At 46.8% G+C, this 25,384-nt stretch overlaps 1 protein-coding gene across 9 annotated transcripts in view; it reads right to left on the bottom strand.

Annotated features, from left to right (window-relative positions):
* The window catches only part of LOC123376497 (uncharacterized oxidoreductase ZK1290.5-like), a 90,480-nt gene that overhangs the window by 28,016 nt on the left and 37,080 nt on the right, over positions 1–25,384 (bottom strand). For 8 of the 9 annotated variants that reach the window (XM_045028525.1, XM_045028520.1, XM_045028521.1 and 5 more), the window contains exon 3: positions 24,262–24,363. The exons of the other annotated variant lie outside the window; for it this stretch is intronic. In XM_045028525.1, the coding sequence (XP_044884460.1) occupies positions 24,262–24,363 (102 nt within the window). The remainder of the gene's footprint in view (positions 1–24,261; positions 24,364–25,384) is intronic. 9 annotated transcript variants of the gene reach the window in all.

The following is a 25,384-nucleotide window of genomic DNA, read 5'->3' as shown; positions in this document are numbered from 1 at the left end:
CAAGATGTGTAACATTAATTAGATTATGACCCACACCACAGCAGTTTGCATAATTTGTATTTAATCTGCCAGAAGGGGTCAATCCCTAGCTTTAGACCTCTGGTGACAAACAATCCTGAAGCACCAATACCAATAAATCATTATGCCAAAGAAGTCTGAAAAACATTTGCAGTTTAAACACAAAGGGGACACCAAAATATTATACACTATTGTTGTCTGTGAAGGATTTAAAAACCTTGCTTTTGTGGTTTCTCTTTTGCAAATGAAAGCCTTTACTTGAAGCTATAGTACAACAAAACTTAGTATCATAAAAGTCAAATATGAAAAAGACTTGTGAGATCCTCTAGTTCATGCCCAGAACAAGCTCCCAGGATTTTTCACTGGTGTACATTTTCAAGTGTTTTGTCCACTCCAATTTCAAAGATCTCAAGTGATAAGAATTTTACAACTTCCCTTGTAAGGTTGTTCCAGTCTCTTCAACTTCACTGCTAGAGAGATTTTCCTAGATCTCCAGTCAAGACTCCTCAGTTTGATTAAGCGTTGCCCTTAGTTACACTTGACTAGCCCCACTGAAGTCAACAGGGTTGCATAAGTATATTTATTTACAGAATTTAACAGAATTTAACCCTTCCAGTGAAACATCTCAAGGTAGGCAATAGAGCTGGTCAAAACTTTTCTGATGGAAACCTCTGATTAAATAAAAAAGTTTGGTGGGAACATATCACTTTCATGAAAATTGTTGACAGGAAATTATTGAAATGCTTCATTTCAATAAGAGCAAAATGTGTTGTTTCAATATATTCAGAAAGTTTTGTTTTAACTTTTATGTTTTATATATATATAATGAAAGTCAAAACATTTACATTATTATATGGTAAATCATAACAAAAATCAAAACAATGAAGTGAAAAGAAAATCTGATATCAAAACAAAGTTCTATTATAAAAATTAAACATTTCAAAAGGGCATTTCACTGTTTCTGAAACAAAATATTTCAGAATTTGTGCTTAGTGGTTAATTTCTAAATTGTGACTTTTTGTTCTGATTCAAAATGAAAACAAATTCAAAATATTGGAATTTCCCATGGAATGGAAATTCCAAGTTTTTACTAGCTTGAGTAGGCAATCAGCATGGGAATCTGGCTCAGAGAAGACAGTAGTTATACCAATCCATCAATCGCTCAAATCCTGAAAAGACTCATGCAATATCTTATATAAAGTTACTCACATGCTTAAGTCTTTGTAGGATCAGAGCCTAATCATGAAGGACTAGGTGGAAAATGATGGATTGAAAATCAAGGGTGGTCAATCCATGGTCTGAGAGACCACTGGTTGGGGTCATGTGTAGCCAGAAGAGGTGGGAAGGTACCATCTCAATACAAGAAACACAAAAGAAACTAGCGAGAAACTAAGGTGTTTGACAATTAATTCTTTCAGTTCCTCAAAATGTTCAGAGCCAGATCATAGGCCTTACTTCCAGCTGCTATGCACTGCTCAGGCGTGTCCTAAAGGTGGAGCTGGGGATTCTGTTGGCATAGGGGAATACCCAGATAATTTTGCTGGCTCTATAGCACCTGTCCCTATGCTGGCATAATGGAAACGTCATAGTAGAGTATGGGGAAGGGGAGTAGGGGAATGGGCAGAGCCAGAGTACATTCGGATCCAGCCACTCCTTGCTAGTGGAGACAGAAAGGTGGCTTAGGAGTTGTCTACACTTACACACTACAACAGCACAACTGCCCTGCTGCTGCAACACCACTGTAGAGCTTCAGTGTAGACACTACCCATGCCAATGGGAGGGATTCTCCCATTGGTCAAGCAATCCAGGTCCCCAGGTGGTGGTAACTAGGTTGACAGAAATATTCTTCGGTCAACCTAGCACTGTCTATACAGGAACTTAAGTCTGCTTAACCACACCGGACTTTTTCACACCCCTGTGTGATGTAGTTCTAGTGTTGACCAGGCCTTCAATAAATGTAGCTGAGAACTGAGGCCATATTAAAAAAAACAAACAAAATCCCACTTCAAATAAATGTATTTTCCAATAATTGTATATCATGAAAGTTCAAACATTATGTATCTATGTTTAATCTCAACTCATTTTAAAGTGCATGGTACTGCTTTATATTGTTTAAAATAAACATATGCTTCCTTCTCCATAAAACAGAATCAATGTCAGCAGTTCAGCATTCACGAACATCTACAGTAAAAGAGCAATGTGTGCATGCAATGGAGAGGGGGAAATATTGTCAAGGACACAGATTGCAGCTGCAAGTTTCCAAAGGGCTGCTCTACAAAAACAATGAATTACAAAGGAAAAGAAGCTTTTTTATATTATGGGGCCAAATCCTATGGTCTTTACTCAGGCAAAATGCCCATTGATTTCAAAAGGAGTTTTATGTGATGAAGGACCAAGGAAAAAACTGAGTAAAAAATGTTGGTAAATCATGTTCCTACATGAAAATATCTGCACTGGGACCAGTGATATTCTCTCAGGCCTTGTTTAGACTGGGGAAAAGGTGCTTTTTTCAGCCTAGTTACCACCTTAACTTGATTGAAAATCCCACTTGAAACCAATTTAGACATTTAGCACCATGTTAGTAGTTGGAGTTAAAACCTAGGTTTCCCTGTAGCCTTCAGCTTTACCAGTTTAGCATGTGCTAAAGTACAATTGCTTTGTTCTGAGTAGAGTTTTAGAAAGTGCTACTTAGGTCGAGTTATATAGCACAATCTAAACACAAACCTTTACATTGTGTTGACGAAGCCACAGAATTTATACTCCAGTAGGGGAAGGACTAGCCCACCTGTTAAGCAGATTTTGGGAATCCACCAGGGACCCTGGCTCTTCTGCGCAGAAGCTCTGTGACTCCCCACTGGTTCTGGGCTCACCTAAGTTATTCCTCCTTCCTTGGCAACATGGCTTCAATGGCCTAACCGAAAATGTAACAATAATGCCTCTTGTACACATATTAAAAAGTAACTAATAAATGTACAATGGAGAAATGAAAATATTTATCCCACCTTGCAAAATTGTCATGAAATGTTACAAGAGCAGTTACAGAACATACTGCCCTTCATAATGATGACTGATGATAATGAAAAAACTGATGCTAATGAATACTTTACTCACCCATCAGGAAAAAAATTCCTTATCCCAAGCAAATGTGTGAGTAATCTTGCTAGACTGTATTAGTTCCATTTGCCATGAGGCAATACATCAAGCTAACAGACTGGCTGCATAATATATCAGTATATTAAGCTTAACACACTTTTCCAGACAGCCAAAAAAGCTGATAGTGTTTTCCTTTACTTAACAGAAAACCGTTTGAGGAAAAACTTCTTACAAGATCAAAACTCTACAGAGTAAGATGGGCACTGTTAATCTTACCACAATAATCTATAAATACGCTGTTTTGGCACTACAGCATTGTTTTAGTACAATAGAGCACCTTATCTTTTTTAAACACTGCTATAGGTTTTTATCAGACCCCTGAAACTTTTTGATATATTAACTATACAAGGTTTGATCAAAATGTTTTTGAAAGCACTTATGCAATATATTGTGACAAAACTAGATGCTTTTTTTGTGATGCCAAGTCCCCAATGTGCTTTAGCCTGTCAGAAAAGGTCAGAAGTCCACTCCATGTGGAATGGTGTCCATTCCATTATGTTGGCTCTGGCTAATGCCACAGAATAAAAACACAAATGGATTCACTTTTCACATGAGACCAACTGCAATAAGTGTGCTTTTATTAAAGAAGGATACACAGGCTCAAATTCTGTGTTCCTTACTCACATGAAGGCCCTATTGAAGTTGATGGGACTACTCACAGAAAGCACTCTGAGTTTGGTCCAAAGTGGCATGCAACACAAACTCTAGAGGATGTTTTGGGGAAGCCTCTGTTGAGTAACTCTCCCCACAGAGACAACTTTCCCTTCTACTCCTACTTGTAATTCCCTTCTCCATGAAACACATTGATCACCCTATGAAAGAAACACAGAGATAAACACACCACCATGAAAGATATGTTCCCTCCACATACTTTCCTGAATCTGTTAAGCACCCTGAACACCTCATGTACAATACCCAGGCCCCCCAACTCAGACTCAATGAGACACCTTCCCATGAATAAAGTTCCTTGGTCTTACACCCATCTTCTCATGCATGCTCCTCTCCCTGTGAATCATAAGGAAAGACCCTTTTAACCTGATCCCCCACAGAAGAAACAGAAACTGAGGAGAAACTCCCATGTCCTGACTTCCCCTTGACACCAATGAAGTGGAAACATCTCCCAGTCTGACCAAGTTCCGCCCAATCCTCATGGAAAAGTAGAAGTTATGGGGAGGTGGAGTAGAGCCTCTTCCAGTATGATTCTGCTTGTCCTCTGATAAGTAGCAACAAATCCTTTTGCAGATATTAAATCAGGGCTACACAAAACAGACATTAAAGCTACCAGCCCCACTTAGACAAGGATATTGCTAATTCTTGGGGTATTTGGTGAAGAGCTTGAACTGGATAGTGCACATCTGGATGAGATCATCCAGCTGCTGCTCAGCCACCAGAAGGTCATAGAGTTCCTTCTCCAGCACCTACACAGCTCGCCAAATGTTATCCAGCCATGACTTGTTAATTGAAAAAAGGCCAGGCATCCTACCAGTGATTAAGCTGTGAATAGTAACGGCCTCATTTGCAACCAGCCATAGCTCTAATACCATAAGACGTAGGCTAGGGTTGCAGTTTACCACTGCTCTTGATTAAGGGGTTAAGTCCTCTGCTGAGATGAAGGAGGTAGTAGTAAGCTATCACCAAGCCTGTCTGACCACTGGCATTCTTAAGTCTTGTTTTCCTATGGCAAGCATGGCATAATTTTGAATGCTCGGATTCCCTCAAGATGGTCTATTCCTTGGACCACCACATACTGACCATCAATAATAATCTTCTTCAGCATTGCAGTGTAGCCCTCAATCACAGCTGAAGTCCTGAACACTTCTGAAGAAAGAGGGGCTTTGTTTGGTAGCGGGGTGTGTGTATGTATATTTATAATACAGATTCCACAGCTAAATGAGTGTTAAGAGAATCACAGGAGGAAACCAATGTTCTGATTAGGTCTTTTATTTCAATGCATTTTGGCTCCAAACATTATCCCCATATCACCCCACCAGTATCACTATAGATTGCCTCATGCCACATCTATTTTGTCTCTCTGGGTCCCCATCCCTCTTTCTAAATGAAAAAGCACCAGCTTTAAAATAGATTCCAGTATCAGGTGACATGTTCACATGTCCTGTGAGACCCCAGCCTCAATTCTTCCAGGGCTGGGCCGCATGTACCCAGGAAGGTTTGCAAGTAAACAGAGCCATTTACAGGTCACTGATTCTGAAGCACCCTTAATGGCTTCCACTTAATATGTTTACATTAGTAATACAAGTTTAAATCTTATTCTCCTAACTCCAGACATAGAAAAAATACATGCAAACAAATGGGATGAACACACTCAGTAGACCATAAGCTTTGTAATGATACCTTACAAGAGACCTTTTGCATAAAGCATATTCCAATTACATCATATTCACACTCACAAGCATATTTCCATAAAACATTATGGAATGCAACATCACAGAGAGGAAGGATGATCTTTTGGTTAAAGTACAGTAACTCCTCGCTTAATATTGTAGTTATATTCCTGAAAAATGCTACTTCAAGCGAAACAATGTTAAACGAATCGAATTTCCCTACAAGAATTAATGTTGTCGGAGAAAAACTCAGTTCTCGCTTTTTGTTTGGGTGCAGCAAAATCAAATACTTTATTATTTCTCCAGTAATTACAATGGAGGGAGAGAGTGCCATAGGACACAGGGTCGCCCCAGTCCTGGACAGGTCTCTCAACTGGTAAACAATTACAGCAAGCCTTTATACTTTTGTTACAGACAATAACTAACAATAATACAGACAATAAAGAGCAACACTACATTTTGTTTATACATAAGCCATTCTGCTATCTTATTTGTCTCACTCCTAAGAAAAGCAAGCCTGCATATTTGGTTATCAGTTACAAGGTCCTAATAACTTTGTACACAGTTCTTGTCCTCTCGCCTCGCACTATCCTTGCTTCTACAAGTCTCACGTCATTAGGGTTACAGTATGGCCTGACTCTTGCTAACTGACTGACATGCATTAAAATCCCCTTCAAATCCTTGTTAATTATTTCCCTGCTTCCACAATGTAAAGGGGAGGGGGTTAGGTTCCAGGGAAATTTTTTTTGCCAGACAAAAGACAATATGTGTATACACACACACACACACACACAGAGACAGTATAAGTTTTAAACAAACAATTTAATACGGTACACAGCAATGATGATTGTGAAGCTTGGTTGATGAGGTGAAGTTAGAGGCTGGAAGAGGGTGGGATATTTCCCAGGGAATGCCTTACTGCTAAATGATGAACTAGCACTTGGCTGAGCCCTCAAGGGTTAACACATTGTTATTAATGTAGCCTAACACTCTACAAGGCAGCCTGAATGGAGGGAGGGGAGAGAGAGAGAGATGCATTGCCCCTTTAAGTACGCTGACCCCACTGCCTTTTTAAGTAGAACAGCAAGTTGAGACAGCAGCTGCTGCCAGCAAGCTCCCTCTGTCCTGAGCCCTGTTCTGTCCCCCCACCCCGTGGAAATGGGGTAAAGGGGTGGGGGCCAGGAGCAGGATGGGAGGGGGACACCTGACATTAGCCCCTTTCTTCTCCCCCCCTTGCACAATATGCAAGAGCAGGGCCGGTGCAAGGAAGTTTTGCGCCCTAGGCGAAACTTCCACCTTGCGCCACTCCCCTCCCCAGCTAACCCCGCCCACCACCCCCCTGTGGCAGCTAACCACGTCCACCTGCCTCTCCCATCCGCGGCGCCCCCCCCCCCCCCCCCCGCAGCAGCTAACCCCCTCCCGCGGCAGCTAACCCCCCCCCACACACACATCCGGGGAGGCCCCCTCACAGCAGCTACCTCCCCTTGAAAGACCCCGCTCCACGGCAGCTAACCCGGCCCGGGGAGCCCTCTCCCCCCCCCCACGGAAACTAACACCGCCCCTCTCCACGGCAGCTAACACCACCCGCTGCGGCAGCTAACCCCGCCCGGGGAGCCCCCCTTTGGAAGCTCACCCGGCCTCCCTCCGCAGCAACTAACACTGCCCACTGCGGCAGCTAACCCCGCCCGGGGAGCCTGCTCCAGCTCTCCTCCACTGAGCACGCTGGCGCTGCTCTAATTCTCCTCCCCTCCCAGGCTTGCGGCACTGATTGGAGGAGACTTAGAGCGGGGGCTGTGTGCTCAGCAGAGGAGGCAGAGTGGAGGTGATCTGGGGCGGGGAGCGGTTCCCCTGTGCACCCCCCGTTACTGTGGGCAGCCCTCCTCGCCCTCCCACCCCCCGCCCCAGCTCACCTCCACTCCTTGCCTGAGCGGGCTTTTAGGCGCCCTCAACCACTAGGCACCCTAGGCGGCCGCCTAGTTTGCCTAAATGGTTGCACCGGCCCTGTGCAAGAGGCTCCTGGGAGCAGCTCCCAAGGCAGAGGGCAGGAGCAGCACATGGCAGTGGGGGGAGAGACAGCTGAACTGCCCAGCAACTGATAGCCTGCTGGGAAGCTGCAGCACAGGGAACTTAGGGGAGCTGATAGGGGGCTTCCAGTCCACCCTGGTTCCAAGCCCCCACCAGCTAGCTCCAATAGGCTGCTCTTTCTGCAAGCAGTGGACAAAGTAGGTGGCTGCCAAACAACATTATAAGGGAGCACTGCACAACTTTAAATGAGCATGTTCCCTAACTGATCAGCAACGTAATAACAAAACAATGTTAACCGAGATGACGTTAAGTGAGGAGTTACTGTACTGTGTTGGGACTCAAATCCAAGGTGAACTCTTGGCTCTGCCATATACTTCCTAGGGTGACCTAGGCAAGTTACTTCATCTCTCTGGGTCAGCACCTCAGCTGGTATAAGTTGGTGTAACCCAATGATGTCAATGGAACTATACTGAGTTACATCAGTTGAGAATTTGACCCTCTGTGCTTCAGTTCCCCGTCTGTAAAATGGGGATAATACTTCCTTTCTCCCAACTTTTGTTTGTTTTGTTTAGTTAGATAAAGTTCTTCAGAGCAGGGACTTTCTCTTTTTATGTGTTTGTTCAGTGATTAGTACTATGGGGCTCCAATCTTGCGTGGGAACCTCTAGATACTGCTGTAATACAAATGATAAATTATAATAATCCTTCATGTAGGTTTACTGTAAGTGAGCTCAATAAAAAAAAATCATTTAACATTTGTTAGAAAGGGGATTCACATGAAAGTGTACACAAACAGGATACTGCAATAAATCAAACAGAGAGGGCTGAGGGCTCATTTTTGCATTTAGAATTCACCATAAAACACATTACAAAAAACAATTGCTGCAAAACATGGCATAAGAGGGTTATTTCTGTTCGTTTAGATTAGTTCTCTGAACCATACCACATTCTAGAGTCATATATATATTATGGCAGTTGCTTATTGTGTTCACATTGCAGTTTATTAAAGGCAAATTTCCAATCATTAACTGTAAAAAAAATGTAGCTGTTACATTTTCTTTCCTGTATATCACCATCCTGTTGTCTTATCTGATCAACAGGGCGTGGTGCAGTCGACATCCTCCCAAACCGCATACCTTTGGAGGTCATGTGAAAATCTCTGTTTGATCATGTTTGACTGGGTTGGTGTTACAAAACAAGGAGTACCATATTCTTTATCTGCCTGTGAAAAGAAAGCCATGCTAATCTTAATGTGAAAAAGCCCCTGTGCTATCACCAAAGTCAGTCACTTGCTTTTAATGACTAAAGCTGCAAGGTGAACACACATACACACTTTATACACACACACACACACACACACACATATTATATGGGGGTGTATGCATGTATATCAACATCCAGCCACTTTTAGGACAGAAATTGTTTAGCTTTTGGGAATGGTCAGAGTTCTTTAGGCTCTGGCAATAAAAATGTAGATATAGAATTAGAAGAGATGCGCTGTCCTCACTAACTGCATTCTGTGTTGCCTACACTACACAAAACAGCTGTAATATGTTTACTCAGCTTGTTGCTGTACTTTTGAAAACTGACAGACATAGGAAGGAAAGGTGCCGGCTGTACTGATCTATGCACACAGAAATAAATGGCAAGTTATCCAGTAAGTGTTAAAGATTTCCACCCTCAATTAGGTAAAACATTACTATTGTCTCCAAGGTTACAAAGACCCTGACCTCCACTATGGGCAGCTAGGTCTAAACAACCTCTGCTAGTCTATGTGGTTGTCTTGGAGATAAAGTATGGGGAGAAGATGAGAATTTAAAAAATAAAATTCCAGGGTCCTGTTCCTCTTTAAAAATGCACTTCTCTTTTGTTCATATTGCAGTTTGCTAATTTCCAATCATTGTATTAAACACACCTATGAAGCTGAGTTTATAACCAAGGCAGTAATGGAACAGCAGCTGTCCCTCCTGCTAACACCATATTACTGAGGATTTAACAATGTCCATCTTCAAATGTTGTCCTGCTGATGCTATCAGGGACAGCCCATGCTACCAGCACTTACATGTCTGTAAACATGCACATTCAAGAAATTTTCTGGTCAATAGATGAAAGACCCTGCTCATTCTACAAAAGATACCCTCTCTCCATCTCCTCCTCACATGTGTCAGTGTGGACAATCCCCTAGGTGTCATTAGGGGTCAAATCCCCAATTTTATCACCCAAGTGTCACTGCAGAAACAGAAATACCCCTCCCCTCACAAGTGCGAGTGTTGGGAAAATGTCTATCGAGGGAATTTCTAATGCACTCCTGGTTGTAGTATCTAAGGCCTGGTCTACACTAGGAGTTTATGTCGAATTTAGCAGCGTTAATTCGACTTAACCGTGCACCCGTCCACACCAGGAAGCTAATTAGTTCGATCTAGAGGGCTCTTTAGTTCGAATTCTGTACTCCTCCCCGACGAGGGGAGTAGCGCTAAATTCGACATGGCTATGTCGAATTAGCCTATGTGTGGACGGAAATCGACCTTAGTAGCTCCGGGAGCTATCCCACACTGCACCACTCTGTTGACGCTCTGGACAGCAGTCCGAGCTTGGATGTTCTGACCAGCCACACAGGAAAAGCCCCGGGAAAATTTGAATTCCTTTTCCTGTCTGGCCAGTTTGAATCTCATTTCCTGTTTGGACATCGTGGCGAGCTCAGCAGCACCGGCAACGATGCAGAGCTCTCCAGCAGAGGAGTCCATGCAATCTCAGAGTAGAAAGAGGGCCCCAGCATGGACTGACCGGGAAGTCTTGGATCTGATCGCTGTGTGGGGCGATGAGTCTGTGCTTTCGGAGCTGCACTCCAAAAAAAGGAATGCAAAGACCTACGAGAAGGTCTCCAAAGCCATGAGAGACAGAGGATACAGCCGGGATACAACGCAGTGCCGCATGAAAATCAAGGACCTGAGACAAGGCTACCAAAAAATCAAAGCGGCAAACGGACACTCCGGAGCCCAGCCCCAGACATGCCACTTCTACGAGGCACTGCATGCCATTCTCGGTGGGTCTGCCACAACTGCCCCACCAGTGACCGTGGACTCTGACGATGGGATAGTGTCGACGGCCAGTTCCTCGGCGATGTTCGCGGATGGGGAAGCTGAGGAAGGAGATGAGGAGGAGGAGGCAGTCGACAGCGCTTACAACGCTGGTTTCCCCGACAGCCAGGATCTCTTCATCACCCTCACGGAGATCCCCTACCACCCCTCCCCAGCAGTTACCCCGGACCCTGAATCAGGGGAAGGATCAGTCGGTAAGTGCTTTAAACATGTAAACTTTTATTATTAATGTAACAGGAATCTGAACTATGTGAAAAGGAGGTCTATATATATGGGGATAGAACAGAAATCCTCCTGGGAGATCTCCACGAAGCTCTCCTGGAGGTAATCGAAAAGCCTCCGCATGAGGTTCCTGGGGAGAGCTGCCTTATTGGGTGCTCCGTGGTAGCACACTTTTCCGTGCCAGGCTTTCATGAGGTATTCTGGGAGCATTGCCTCCACGAGCATGGCAGTGTAGGCCCCTGGTTTGTGCTGGCTTTCACGCAGCATGCGCTCTCTATCTCCTTCAGTAACCCTCCTCAGGGTGATCTCGCTCGGCGACTCCTGCATCTAATTAGGGGAATTAGTGTAATGTTAGGCCTGGTCCAAAGTATTTTTAAAAAATCTCCAGACAGACGCCATAGCAGAGACTCAGCACGCTGCTGCGTGACAAGCGTAACGGAAAGCCAAAGAATCAAATGGATGCTCATGGAGGGAGGGAGGGGGGACTGAGGACGCAAGGTATCCCACAGTTCCTGCAGTCTCCGAAAAGCATTTGCATTCTTGGCTGAGCTCCCAATACCTGTAGGGTCAAACACATTGTCCGCGGTGGTTCAGGGCATAGCTCGTCAATGTACCCCCACCCCCCCACCCCCAGAAGGAAAAGGGAAAAAAATCGTCTCTTGACTCTTTTAAATGTCACCCTATGTGTACTGAATGCTGCTGGTAGACGCAATGCTGCGGCACTGTACTGTAGCATCCTCGCCCCCCCTCCTTGGTGGCTGATGGTGCAATATGGCTGATATCTGTCATCATCATCAGCCTTGTGGCAGATGGTGTAGTGCAATAGGACTGGTATCTGTCCTCATCATCAGCCCGTGAGTGCTCCTGACTGGCCTCCCGGTCATTCCCAGTAGACGGTACAGAACGGCTGGTAACCGTCTTCATCATAGCAACAGGGGGCTGAGCTCCATCAGCCCCCGCCCTTCAAGTGTAAAGAAAAGATTCTGTACTGCCTGGACTATCGTAGCAGCAGGATGCTGGTCTCCTCTCCCCCACACTGCTTAATGGCCTGTCTGGACTATCATAGCAGCTGGAGGCTGCCTTCCCCTCATTTCATTTCACTAACAAGTCACTGTTTCTTATTCCTGCATTCTTTATTACTTCAGCACACAAATGGGAGGACACTGCAACGGTAGCCCAGGAAGGCTGGGGGAGGAGGGAAGCAACAGGTGGGGTTGTTGCAGGAGCACCCCCTGTGAATGGCATGCAGCTCATCATTCCTGAATAATCTGACACGGAGCGGCTGTGCTCTCTGGTTCTCTGAAACACTGGATCTCTACTACACTAGTCCCATCTTCTATGCAGGAATTATTCTATTTTTAGATACCATAAAGGAGGGATTGACTCGGGGAGTCATTCCCAGTTTTGTCTTTTGCGCCCCCGGCTGATCTCGGCCAGGGGCACCTATGACAGCAGCAGAAGGTATAATGCAATATGAAGGTATAATGCAATATAATGCAAGGTATAATGCAATATAATGTCATATTGCATCACCTTGCCAATTTACAATGGCATGGTAGATGGTACAGTATGGCTGATAACCATCTCTGCTGTCATGCAAAAGCAAATGAATGCTGCTGTGTAGCGCTGCTGAATCGCCTCTGTCCGCGGCATCTAGTACACATACGGTGACAGTGACAAAAGGCAAAACATGCTCCATGGCTGCCACGCTATGGCATATGCCAGGGCAATCCAGGGAAAACGGGCTCGAAATGATTGTCTGGCGTTGCTTTCCCGGAGGAAGGAATGACTGACGACATTTACCAAGAACCACCCACGACAATGATTTTTGCCCCATCAGGCACTGGGATCTCAACCCCGAATTCCAAGGGGTGGGGGAGACTGCGAGGGGGTGGAACAGGGGCAGAGTTTATGCTTTCCGGATTGCCTGCAGCAGGAGTGCACATGAGATAGGTGCTGTGCATGGTCTTGTTCACAGAGACAGACTAGACAGTGTTCATTGTTCGCAAAAATGTATCTTTGCAAGGAATTCACTCCCTTTTTCCCATCACACAGCTTCGACTGTCTCCAGACCTGCCCCAGCATCCCCCTCACAGAGGCTGGCGCAGATTAGGCGGCGAAAGAAAAAGACACGGGACGAGATGTTCGCTGAACTTATGGGCTGCTCCCGAGCCGAGGCGGCCCAGCAGAGCCAGTGGAGGGAGAACTTCTCTCAGTACCAGCGCTCACACAGTGAACGGGAGGAAAGGTGGCATGAGGAAGACAAGCAGGCGACTGAAACAATGCTTGGACTAGCTTTCAAAGCCTCCCGGATGCACAGCACTTCCCGCTGGGCTCTTCTAATCGCACGGGTGTCTGGCTGAGCGTAATCAGCAGCCAGGCGATTTGCCTCAACCTCCCATCCCGCCATAAAGGTCTCCCCCTTGCTCTCACAGAGATTGTGGAGCACACAGCAAGCTGCAATAACAATGGGAATATTGGTTTCGCTGAGATCCGAGCGAGTCAGTAAGCATCGCCATCTCCCCTTGAGACGTCCGAAAGCACACTCCATCACCATTCTGCACCATTCTGGTAGTTGAAGAGTTCCTTGTCACTGTCCAAGGCACCTGTATAGGGCTTCATGAGCCAGGGCATTAGCGGGTAGGCTGGGTCCCCGAGGATCACTATAGGCATCTGCACATCCCCAACAGTTATTTTGTGGTCCGGGAAGAAACTACCTTCCTGCAGGCGTCTAAACAGACCAGAGTTCCTGAAAACACATGTGTCATGAACCTTGCCTGGCCACCCGACGTCGATGTTGGTAAAGCGTCCCCTATGGTCCACCAGTGCTTGCAGCACCATTGAAAAGTAGCCTTTTCGGTTAATATACTGGCTGGCCTGGTGGGCCGGTCCCAGGATAGGGATGTGAGTTCCATCTATAGCCCCACCGCAGTTTGGGAATCCCATCGCGGCGAAGCCATCTATGACGACCTGGACGTTTCCCAGGGTCACTACCTTTGACAGCAGGAGCTCAACGATTGCGTGGGCTACTTGCATCACAGCAACCCCCACGGTAGATTTGCCCACGCCAAGGTGGTTCGCTACTGACCGGTAGCTGTCTGGCGTTGCAAGTTTCCAGAGGGCTATGGCCACTCGCTTCTGCACAGTCAGGGCTGCTCGCATCCGGGTGTCCTTGCGCTTCAGGGCAGGGGACAGCAAGTCACACAGTTCAAGGAAAGTGCCCTTACGCATCCTGAAGTTTCGCAGCCACTGTGATTCATCCCAGACCTGCAGCACTATGCGGTCCCACCAGTCCGTGCTTGTTTCCCGGGCCCAGAATTGCCGTTCCGCAGCATGAACATGACCCATTGCCACCATGATCTCCACGGTGCAGGATCCCGTGCTTTCTGAGAGGTCTGTGCCACTCTGAGACTTCATGTCCTCACCGTGCTGCCGGAGCCTCCTCGCCCGATTTCTCAGCATCTGACTGTGGAAGAGGTGGACGATAAGGTGCGAGGAGTTGACAACGGCCATAAGTGCAGCGATGATCGCAGCGGGCTCCATGCTTGCAGTGCTGTGGCGTCCGCGCTGTCACTGACCAGAAAAGTGCGCGAACAGATTTCCCGCCGGCGCTTTCAGGGAGGGAGGGCGGGAGTGACGGTTGAATTATGACAGTTACCCAAGACCACCCTCGACACATTTTTTCCCCCAGAAGGCATTGGGGGCTCTACCCAGAATTCCAATGGGTAGCGGGGACTGTGGGAACTGTGGGATAGCTGCCCACAGTGCACCGCTTCCAATGTCGACGCTTGCCCCGTTAGTGTGGACTCACAAAGTCGAATTAGAGTCCTTAGTGTGGATACACAAATTCGACTTTGTAAGGTCGATTCCACAAATTCGACTTAAGTTGAATCGAACTACTCTTGTAGTGTAGACATACCCTAAGAATGAACAAACTCTTCACACTTAAAAAAATAACTAAATAGAAGTTACATGGTTAATAAAATGACATTGAGACTTGTGGGATCTGAACCCAGACCACAGTGCTGTCACTCTTCCCACCTCCAGTGTCTCAGCCTGGCTATGAGCCCTGTCTCTTCATAGCACGTATAGCTGGAGAGACAAGCAATTTTGTGTGTGTGTGTAAGCATTGTTAGGAGCATGGGCTGGTCACAATGCCAGCAGTCAGGCTGCTCTCATAGACAACTACTGCACATGCAAAGAGTCACCGTGCTAGCAGCAGACAAGGCTTCTAACTCTTTACCAGTGGGCATACACATAAGTAGGGCCTATCAAATTCACGGCCATGAAAAATGTGTCATGGACCGTGAAATCTGGTCTCCCCGCCATAAAATTTGGTCTTTTGTGTGCTTTTACTCTATCTATACAGATTTCACAGGGGAGACCAGCGTTTCTCAAACTGGGGGCCCTGACCCAAAAGGGAGTTGCAGGGGGTTTGCAAGATATTCTTAGATGCATTGTGGTATTGCCACCCTTACTTCTGCGCTGCCTTCAGAGCTGAGTGGCCGGAGAGTGGCAGCTGTTGGCCCAGCTCTGAAGGCAGCTCCACGCCAGCAGCAGTGCAGAAGTAAGGGTGGCAATACTATACCATTCCATCCTTATTTCTGCACTGCTGCCTTCAGAACTGGGCGGCCGGAGAATGGTGGCTGCTGACTGAGGGCCCAGCTCTGCAGGCAGCAGCATAGAAGTAAGGGTGGCAATACTGTACCATGCCATCCTTACTTGTGCGCTGCTGCTGGGGGTGGCTCTGCCTTCGGAACTGGGTTCCCAGGCAGCAGCTGCCGCTCTCCAGCTGCCCAGCTCTGAAGGCAATGCCGCCATCAGCAGCAGTGCATAAGTTAGGGTGGCAACACCACAACCTCCCTCTACACTAACCTTGCAACCCCCTACAACTCCTTTTTGGGTTATACCCCTACAATTATAACACCATGAAATTTCAGATTTAAATAGCTGAAATCATGAAATTTATTATTTTTAAAATCATGTGCCCATGAAACTGACCAAAATGGACCGTGATTTTGGTAGGGCCCTACACATGAGCCATTCATGAAGTAAGAATAGTTAGATACAACATCCCCATCTGCCACCAAAGAGATCCTCCAATAGCAACTCTGCCAACGCTCAAGGGAATGTTTGACTCAATAAACGTATCTCTGAGTGTGCTCTAAAGGCAGCCAAACCAGCATTCTGTTGAATCAGAGAAGATAATTCCACAACTCAGAATGCTCAGACACCAGCCCACAAAAATTCAAATCATAGGACTGACACTAAGAGAACCCTAGTTGAAATCAGCTGTTGCAACAGGGAACTGGGAAATCCAGTCTCTCTAAACAGAGACCTCACTGTTGAATAATTATGATTTTTTTTAAAGTACTGTTCTTTTGGAATGCAGTCTCAGTGATCCCCTGAATAAGCACTGAGTCTGCACCAGACTGGGACTCAGAAGATCTGGGATCTATTCCCAACTCTTCCATGTATTTCTTATGTGATCACTGGCAAGTCACTTAATATTTTTGAACCTCAGTTTTCCCATCTATAAAATGGGGATAATGCTACTGTAACCTCAGAATGAAAAGTCCTACATAAAATCCTAAGTATTATGATTATCATTTAGCTTAAAATTTTACTTCCAAGTGTAAGAACATATTTTCAAATGCAATACCTAAGACACACCCCACACCCCCCGCAATTTTTGTGCCTGCAGTCACTTTTTACTAACAAATTATCTGATTGCACAAATTTCAGGAATTTACAGATGCAATTTAGCCATCTGCCTTTAGGACTGTGATCTCAATATAATGCTCTATTCAAATTAAGAATAGTGTATCAAAAAGTACTCTCCCTGTGTCTCTGAAATAGCTGCAAACAAATTAGTACATCATAGCAGCTTAGCAAATCAGATAACAGATACACAGCAAAAATGCTATGTTCTCAGGCAGAATACCAGATAAAAAAACTACTTTTAAAAACTGTCTTGACTTTAAAATATTGGATCAGATCCTCCTTTAGTGTAAACCTGCATAGCAACATGACCTGTTGTGATGGGATGTATGAACCACACACTGGAACTGAAGGAGTTAAGGGGCAGTTCTGGGCCCAGGAGATATTTATCTTGGGAGATCCTGAGTAAGGATATAGAGTCTTGGTTGTAAGGGAAAAGGTCTGCAAGCAGCAGCTACCCTAGGCCTTAGAGGAGGGACTATCCTTTTTCTAGGACTAGGTAACCCTTCACTCTAAGTTCTGGTGGATCATGAGAGGTTTTTGACTTCACCCTGGTTTGAGAAAGTAAGTGGGAGGAAGTGGATGAGGGAGGCACCCCTAAAGCACTCTGGGGTGTTTGCTACCGCTGCCTCTCATGGTGCCCTGGGTCAGAGCCCAATAGAGAGGGAGCGTTTGGGCTCTCCTACCAACCACCCTCTTATGAAGGGGGCACAAAAAGACAGTTACCTTTTCCGTAACTGGTGTTCTTCAAGATGTGTTGCTCATGTCTATTCCAAAATAGGTGTGCGTGCTTGCCACATGCACCGGTGCCGGAAGTTTTTCCCGTAGCAGTACCCGTAGGGGGGAGCGCCCCCCACGACCCCTGGAGTGGCGCCTGCCTGGCGCGGTATAAGGGGAGCTGCACGCTCCCCCCACCCTCAGTTCCTGCTTGCCAGACAACTCCAACAGAGGGGAAGGAGGGCGGGATGTGGAATAGACATGAGCAACACATCTCGAAGAACAACAGTTACGGAAAAGGTAACTGTCCTTTCTTCTTCGAGTGATTGCTCATGTGTATTCCACAATAGATGATTCCAAGCTATATCTGTTGGAGGTGGGTAGGAGTTCACAAGTTCCCAGAATGGAGGACAGCCCTGCCAAACTCGGTGTCATCCCTGGTCTGGGATACGATCGCATAATGCGGGGTGAACGTGTGAACCGAAGACCACGTGGCAGCCCTACAAATGTCCTGGTTGGGGACGTGGGCCACGAAGGCAGCCAATGAGGCCTACGCCTGAGTCGAGTGTGCCATCACAATGGGCGGTGGGGGAACACCTGCCAGTTCATAACAGGAACGGATGCACGAAGTGATCCAAGTGGATAACCTCTGAGTGGAAATCAGCTGGCCCCTTGCACATTCAGCGGAGGTGACAAACAGTTGTGAGGACTTTCTGAATGGCTTCATCCGCTCAAGGTAGAAAGCTAGAGCCCACTGCGCATCGAGCGTGTGGAGACAGCGCTCCTCACTGGATGCATGAGACTTGGGGCAGAGGACTGGTAGAAAAATGTTCTGACCTATGTGGTAGGCGGAGACCACCTTCGGGAGGAACGCGGGGTGTGGGCGGAGTTGGACCTTGTCCTTATGAAAGACTGTGTACAGCGGCTTGGAGGTAAGGGCCCTGAGCTCCGAGACTAACCTGGCTGACATGATCGCAACCAGGAAGGCCACCTTCCACGAGAGGTGAGACCAGGAGCACGTGGCCAGTGGTTCAAACGGGGGCCCCGTGAGACGAGCCAACACCAGGTTTAGGTCCCACTGTGGGACTGGGGGGTCTAGAATACGGAAAAAGATGGTCCAAACCCTTAAGGAACTGGCCAGTCATAGCATGGGAAAATACCGTGTGCCCTTGCACTGGCAGAGGGAAAGCCAATATGGTGCACCCTGACCAACGAGGGTGCCAGGTCTTGGGTCCTCAGGTGGAGGAGGTAATCAAGAATCAACTGGATTGAGGTGGTCACTGGGGAGACGCCCTGGTCCTCCACCCACCTAGAAAATCGGGACCACTTTGCCAAATAAGCATGGTGAGTAGAAGGCCGTCTACTTTTGAGGAGGACGTGCTGAACCTGGTCTGAGCACATCCGTTCCTCTCCACCTAACCACCGAGCAGTCACTCCATGAGGTGAAGAGCCGCCAGGTTGGGGTGGAGGAGGCGGCCCTGGTCATCAGAGAGCAGGTCCGGGTGGAGCGGCAACGGCCATGGCGGAGCTACCGCCAGGTCTGTGAGGGTCCAGTACCAATGCTGCCTAGGTCATACCAGGGCAATGAGGAGGACCTACGCCTTGTCCGACTTTATCTTCTCCAGGACCCTGCTGATTAGGGAAAATAGGGGAAAGGCGTAGAGAAGCCAGCCTGACCAGGACAGGAGAAAGGCATCTGAGATAGTGCCCCTCCTCAGACCTCCCCTGGAGCAGAACCGGGGGCAACACTGGTTCTGCCGAGTCGTGAAGAAGTCCACCTGGGGAGTTCCCCATCTTCGGAACTGCTGGTGGGCCACTTCCGGGTGGAGGGACCACTCGTGTTGCGAGGAAAAGCCCCTGCTCAAGTGATCCGCCCTTTCGTTCTGGGCGCCCAGTAGGTGGAAGGCTGTCGGGTGGATGTCATGGGCAATACATAAGTCCCACAGCCTGAGGGCTTCGCAGCAGAGGGCAGAGAATCGAACCCCGCCTTGCCTGTTGATATAGAACATTGAGGCTGTGTTGTCCGTGAGGACCCTGACTACTTTGCCCTCTAGGTGCAAGTGGAAGGCCATACATGTTAGCCGCATCGCCCTGAGCTCCTTGATGTTTATATGTAGGGACAGATCTTGAGCCGACCACACACCTTGGGTCTGAAAGTTCCCCATGTGGGCTCCCAACCCAGGTCCGACGCATCAGACACCAGCTCCCACGATGGGGATGAATGGGACCCCTTGGAGCATGTTGTTTAGGGCGGACCACCACCATAGGGAGGCCGTCACAGAGTCTGGCACGGTGAGGACCTTGTCCATCCTGTCTGTGGCCTGGGAGAACTTTGACGCCAGCCAGAGCTGGAGGGGGCTCATTCTGAGTCTGGCATGATGGACCACAAATGTGCATGCCAACATGTGACCCAAGAATTGCAGGCAAACCCTGGCTGTTGTCGCCAGGAACCTTGTGACTGAGTCTATGAGACCTTTCAGGGTCTCGAACCTGTCTGGCGGAAGAGAGGCCCTGGCTGATTCTGCGTCCAGGAGCGCCCCGATAAACTCTATGCGTTGGACCGGGACTAACGTGGACTTGGTGTTGTTTACCAACAGGCCCAAGGTGGTGCACATGAACAGGAGGAATACCACGTGATCCCTCACCTGTGACTGGGAGGTGCCCTTGACAAGCCAATCATCCAGATAGGGGAATATCTGGACCCCCCGCTGTCTGAGGTAGGCTGCATCATCAACATTCATTTTGTAAACACCATGGGGGCAGTGGATAGACCAAATGGAAGGACCCTGAATTGGTAATGATTCTGCCCCACCATGAAATGGAGGAAGCGTCTGTGCCCCTTGAATATGTGGATGTGGAAGTATGTGTCCTGTAGATCAAAGGCAGCGTACCAGTCCCTGGGAACCAGGGAGGGGATGATGGAGACCAGGGAGACCATGTAGAACTTGAGCTTCACCATGTACTGGTTCAGACCTTGGAGGTCCAGGATGGGCCCGAGCCCCCTTTTGGCTTTCGAGATGAGGAAATAACAGGAGTAATACCCCTTGCCCATGAACTCCTCGGGCACCGCCTCTATTGCTCCTAGTCCTAGGAGCCGCCCCACCTCCTGCTCGAGCAGAGCTTTGTACGAGAGGTTCCCCAAGAAGAACGGGTGCAGAGGGTGGTTGGGTGGAGAGGAAGTAAACTGGAGGGTGTAACCCCGGGAAATGGTGTTGAGGACCCATCGATCCGAGGTTAGCTGTGACGATTCTGGGGGGAAAGCACACAACCGGTTGGAGAAGGGAACCTTTATTGGGAGTGGATCTCTGATGAGGACTGGCAGGGTGCCCCCGAGGATCCCCTCAAAAACGCCTTTTCCCGCCTGCTTGCCCTTGGAGGACCCAGGCTGGAGGGCAGGCTGAGACTGCCTCTGAAGGCATCTCTTATAGTCCCGCTGCTTCTTATGGGAGGCCTCGTATTTCAGGAGGGTGGCCTAGGCGGGAGTCTGCCGCAACTTGAATTTAGGTTTTGCCTGCCACGGTCCCGTCGATATTTGCTCCTTGAGGACTACCGGTGTCGAGAGTCCCGGATGGACGGAACCCAGCCAGACAGTCTGGTCAGCGTCAAGAGCGATTCACCTGGACTCTGCCCCAAGCAGTCGCTGGGTCGTCATCTGCGTTGGGAACATTCCGTCAACTGAGACTGGTACCAGGCCGGAGGCGGCTGCAGGGATCCCAGCGGCGGCTTGCCTCTGGAGAACGGGGCCAACATCAGCAGTGCTCCCCAGGCACTGGCATGGACATGATGTCCTGGGCTGCCTGCAGGGCTTTTGGCATAGAAGGCATCTGGACATCTGGAGAGGCCTGTTCCGAAGGGGCTGGGCTACTCCACTCAGCTTGAGTTGGAGGCCTGGGGCCCGGAGGGAATCGAGGACTGCCCGACATGGGCCTAGCCTCTGTCCCAGATTTCCCTCGATGCTGCTGCGAGGAGGGAGTCTTCTTGGCCCTCTTGGCGTTCCCTGTGGATGGGAAGCGGTGCTAACTGGTCGATGGTACCAGCGGGTCACTGTGTACTGACGCCGCGGTGCCGGGTACTGGTTCAAAGTGGCATGCTGGAGTTGGGGTCAGCGCCGACTCCATCAGGATGGCCCGGAGCCTAATGTCCCTCTCTCTTTTGGTCCGAGGCTTAAACAATTTCCAAAACTGCACCTTTCACTGACATGGGTTTCTCCCAAGCAGTGCAAACAGTCTGCGTGTGGGTCGCTCCTTGGCATAGAATGCCTGCAAGAGCCGCACGACTTAAAACCTGGCCCACGCTTACTGACTAACTAAACTAACTAAACAGCTAACTAACTACAGGTACTAATGTTGAACGAACGAACAGTTCTGGGGACAAGCTAAAGCAAAGCTGGAACAGAGCAGTTCTGATACACACCTTCACTGGTGGCAAGAAGGAACTGAGGGTGGGGGAAGCGTGCAGCTGCCCTTATACCGCGCCAGGCAGGTGCCACTCCAAGGGTTGTGGGGGGCACTCCCCTCTACAGTACTGCTAGGGGAAAAACTTCTGGCAACAGTGCATGTGGCGAGCATGCACACCTATTGTGGAATACACATGAGCAATCACTCAAAGAAGAACCTCTTCTTCCACCCTCCCTGGAGATAAAGAGACATTGTAAATCCTAAGGCAAGGGCATGCAATCCACAGAAACCTGGAGGTGGGCTGAAGACGCTTTATTTTGTTGGACTCTGTTACCCCGTAAGGGAACGGAGTCGACTGGTGACCTGGCCAGAGGGCCGAGTTGCTACCTACCAAATGCACAGAGGAGTGATTGTTGGTAGGGGACACTGAAGATGGGGAAGAGCTGGGTGCCAGTGACCTAACCATTAGGTGGCACCACTGGTAAGCCCAGACTCCTCACACCTGTTCTATTATGAATTAACTAGCAATCAGTTTAGTTCTATGGAATTAGCTTATTATCAGATACCATCTCACATTTTAAAACAGTAAAGGTAGTTATAATGCAGGAAGGATGGGGTTAGGTTTCATTTATCTGATATTGTTGGAGACTTCAGATATAAGAAGCTGGGGTACAAAATCCATAGAGGAACTATAATGCGGCACTCAAGCCTCCGTGCAAGGCAGGAAGAGGTTAATCAGTTACTGAAAGCCAAATTGAGAAACCTGGGGCAGGAGGAGCGAAACAAAAGAAAGAAAGAAAAAGAAAGGGCCAGCTCAGGAATAGGTTGAGAGAGAGTGTGTGTGTGCGCGTGCGTGCAGATATGGGACTTTCATGATGGGAGAGAAGGCTGGATAGGCTAGGGACTCTGGAAGACTGGTGCTTAGCAAATCTCCAGGAGGAATTGGAAGAACTGATGACATAAAGCTAGCAGGGGATCGCCAATACGTGGGAGGATAGAGGTAAAATTCAGAGAGATCTTGATAAATTGGAGAACCGGGCTAAACTATTAAATGAAATTCAACAAAGACAAAAGTAAGATGCTACACTTAGGGAAGAAAAATCAAATGCACAAATACAGAAATGGGGGAAACTGGCTTAGCAGCAGTACAGCTGAGAAAGATCTGGGAGTTGTGGTGGGTCACAACTTCAACATGAGTAGGACAATGGGTAGGCAGAGGGTTAGACTAGTTGAACCTTATGTTGACACAAAAATGTAAAATCATCAAAAGTGTCATATATGTGATTACATCTACATTTTAAATGTAGCGTATGTCTTCAGCACAAATCTGCATTCCAACAACATTCCACCCACGTAGAGTTCTTTAAGAATATGTTAGGGCAGTATTATCAACCTTTATAGGCTGACAACACCTTATTCACAATCTCCTTACATTTGCTATAAGAGTCAAAAGAATGTATCAGTGGTAATAATGATAAGCCTGTACAATTATGTGTCTGTATTTCAAGAGGTTGACAGAAAACACTTGACATTGAAGGATATGGTTGTATGAGGAATGGGTGAGCAAGAATTTCTTTGCTTTACATTGTAATGAATTTTTCAATGCTTCAAAACTCCTGATTGACTTTCGTAGCCCGTCTGGGGGTCGTGACCCATTGGTTGAGAAACGCTGGGTTAGGAGATGGATTACATGAGCTTGGAGGTCTTTTTCATCCCCGTTATCCAACTTTGATACTTAGGAACTTTCCATGGAATTATAAATGAGGTCTACAACTATTGCTTGAAAATATCATTACTGGAGAACCTCATACTAATACTGCATACATTAAGGGTAAAATCCTCCTCTTAAATTCACGACAAATCTTGATGCCAATATTCTAATCTTCCTGGATCTGGAAAAACTCCCATTAAATGTCAATGGGGGATCAGTGCATGCAGAATAATACAGTTGAGAGTCATTATAAGGATCTGAGAGAAGAATTTTCTCCTTAGCTTTGCAACTCCTTCAAGGGCATGCTTTCAAGGTTAATTAACAAAAACCCCACAGCTCAGTTTCTGTTCCTCATCCAATCAGCTTGCTTGAGTTGACCTTTTCTAAACCACAGACAACAAAGATCCACTAACTACTGCTCTATGTAAAGAAGAAATATCACCTTACAATTAAAAAAAATCAAAGGGAAGTTAAATTAGATGGCATGGCTTTGAATTTATACCAACTGCAGCCCAGCACAAAATGTACTGTAATCTACAGACTACAGACAATCTAAAAAAATCATACATAACAGCATTTACTTTTTCAGGACCACAACATGGCAATATGTTATTTACAAGCAGCAGCTAACTCTTTTTGTTTAGCTTGCCACATGGATAATATTGAGTAGGGCTGGGATTTTAAAGGGGCACAAGTGAGTTGCATACCCAAGTTGAATAGAAAGACAATGGGATTTGGGCACCTAACTCTCTCAGGCTCCTTTAAAAATCCCACCCTATTGCAATGTTATTGGATTCCTGAAAGTTTAAATCAGTTAAAGTCCCTCCTGCAAACAGTGATTTTTTACAGTCCTCCCACCTTTCTCATATAGGTCCTCCATGGCTCTCCAGGTTTCCGCTCGGACCTTACGATTACTTTTACCAGGAACTTGTGCATCAGGCCAGTGTACCAAATAAAGATCTAAAAGGGAAACACAATCAATTTGTGCTTATTTATATATATATATAAAAAAAAACCTCCAGTGATGCAGCAGAGTAGTTGAATGGCATTCTTCAACCCTTAGCAGTACAAACCACTCCTAATCTATCTCTATCAAAAGTTTGTGACTATTACTAAGTGATCAGTAAATATACTTCCTTTCTTGATTTCATAAACAACACCCTTTACTACTTTAGGCCCCAATCCTGCAAACATTTAATTAATTAATATTATTTGTACTGCAGTAGCATCTAGAAGCCCCAGTCATGGATCAGGGCTCTTACATACACATATGCTTGGTGCTAAACTTTGAACACGAGTAGCCCCAATGAAATCAAAGGGCTGTACTGTAATAAATATGATTCATAATAATAATGCTAAACCCACACCAACTCCAGTAGAAATTAACAAGAGGCTACAAGAGTAGGATCAGATGGTTGCCGGAATATCTCAGAAGTGCTCAGCACCCTCAAGTCTGTGGGAGGTGAGGACGCTCAGCATCACTGGTGGTGCATAGCACTTTCACAGGAGTGGGCCTTTGATGCCCACTGAAAGGAATACTACTGTTTATACATTTCTATGGGAAATTACAGTACAATCATTCCTTCATGCCGTTGTGTACTAGATTTGTTTGCATCAGATCGGGTACATAAAACCTATAGCCCAGCCCTTTCACCAAAAAAGATACATTTCTCATATAGTTTAAAAAAAGGAATAATTTATACATACTGGCCAACATTTTCAAGCCTGGTTGCCTAAAGTCTATGTGCCAGATGCACTAAGGATTCATATGTGCCTAAAGTCTGGCTGGTGAATCTGTATTTAAGAACCTAACTAGAAAGGTGATGAGCCAACTCAGCTCCCTCTGAAATCAATGAGCACTTGCATCTTTAGCACTTTTGAAAATGGAATTTGGAGTTGCTCAGTACCTTTGAAAATCAAGGCATTTTTATTTAGATTCTTAAATATGGATTCAGGAGCCTAATTGCAGGCACCCAAATTT

Source organism: Mauremys mutica, chromosome 8, assembly GCF_020497125.1.
Source record: "Mauremys mutica isolate MM-2020 ecotype Southern chromosome 8, ASM2049712v1, whole genome shotgun sequence".
Classification (NCBI taxonomy): domain Eukaryota; kingdom Metazoa; phylum Chordata; order Testudines; family Geoemydidae; genus Mauremys; species Mauremys mutica.
The sequence above is the reverse complement of the archived record's forward strand: the minus strand, read 5'-3'. Positions and strand labels throughout refer to the sequence as shown.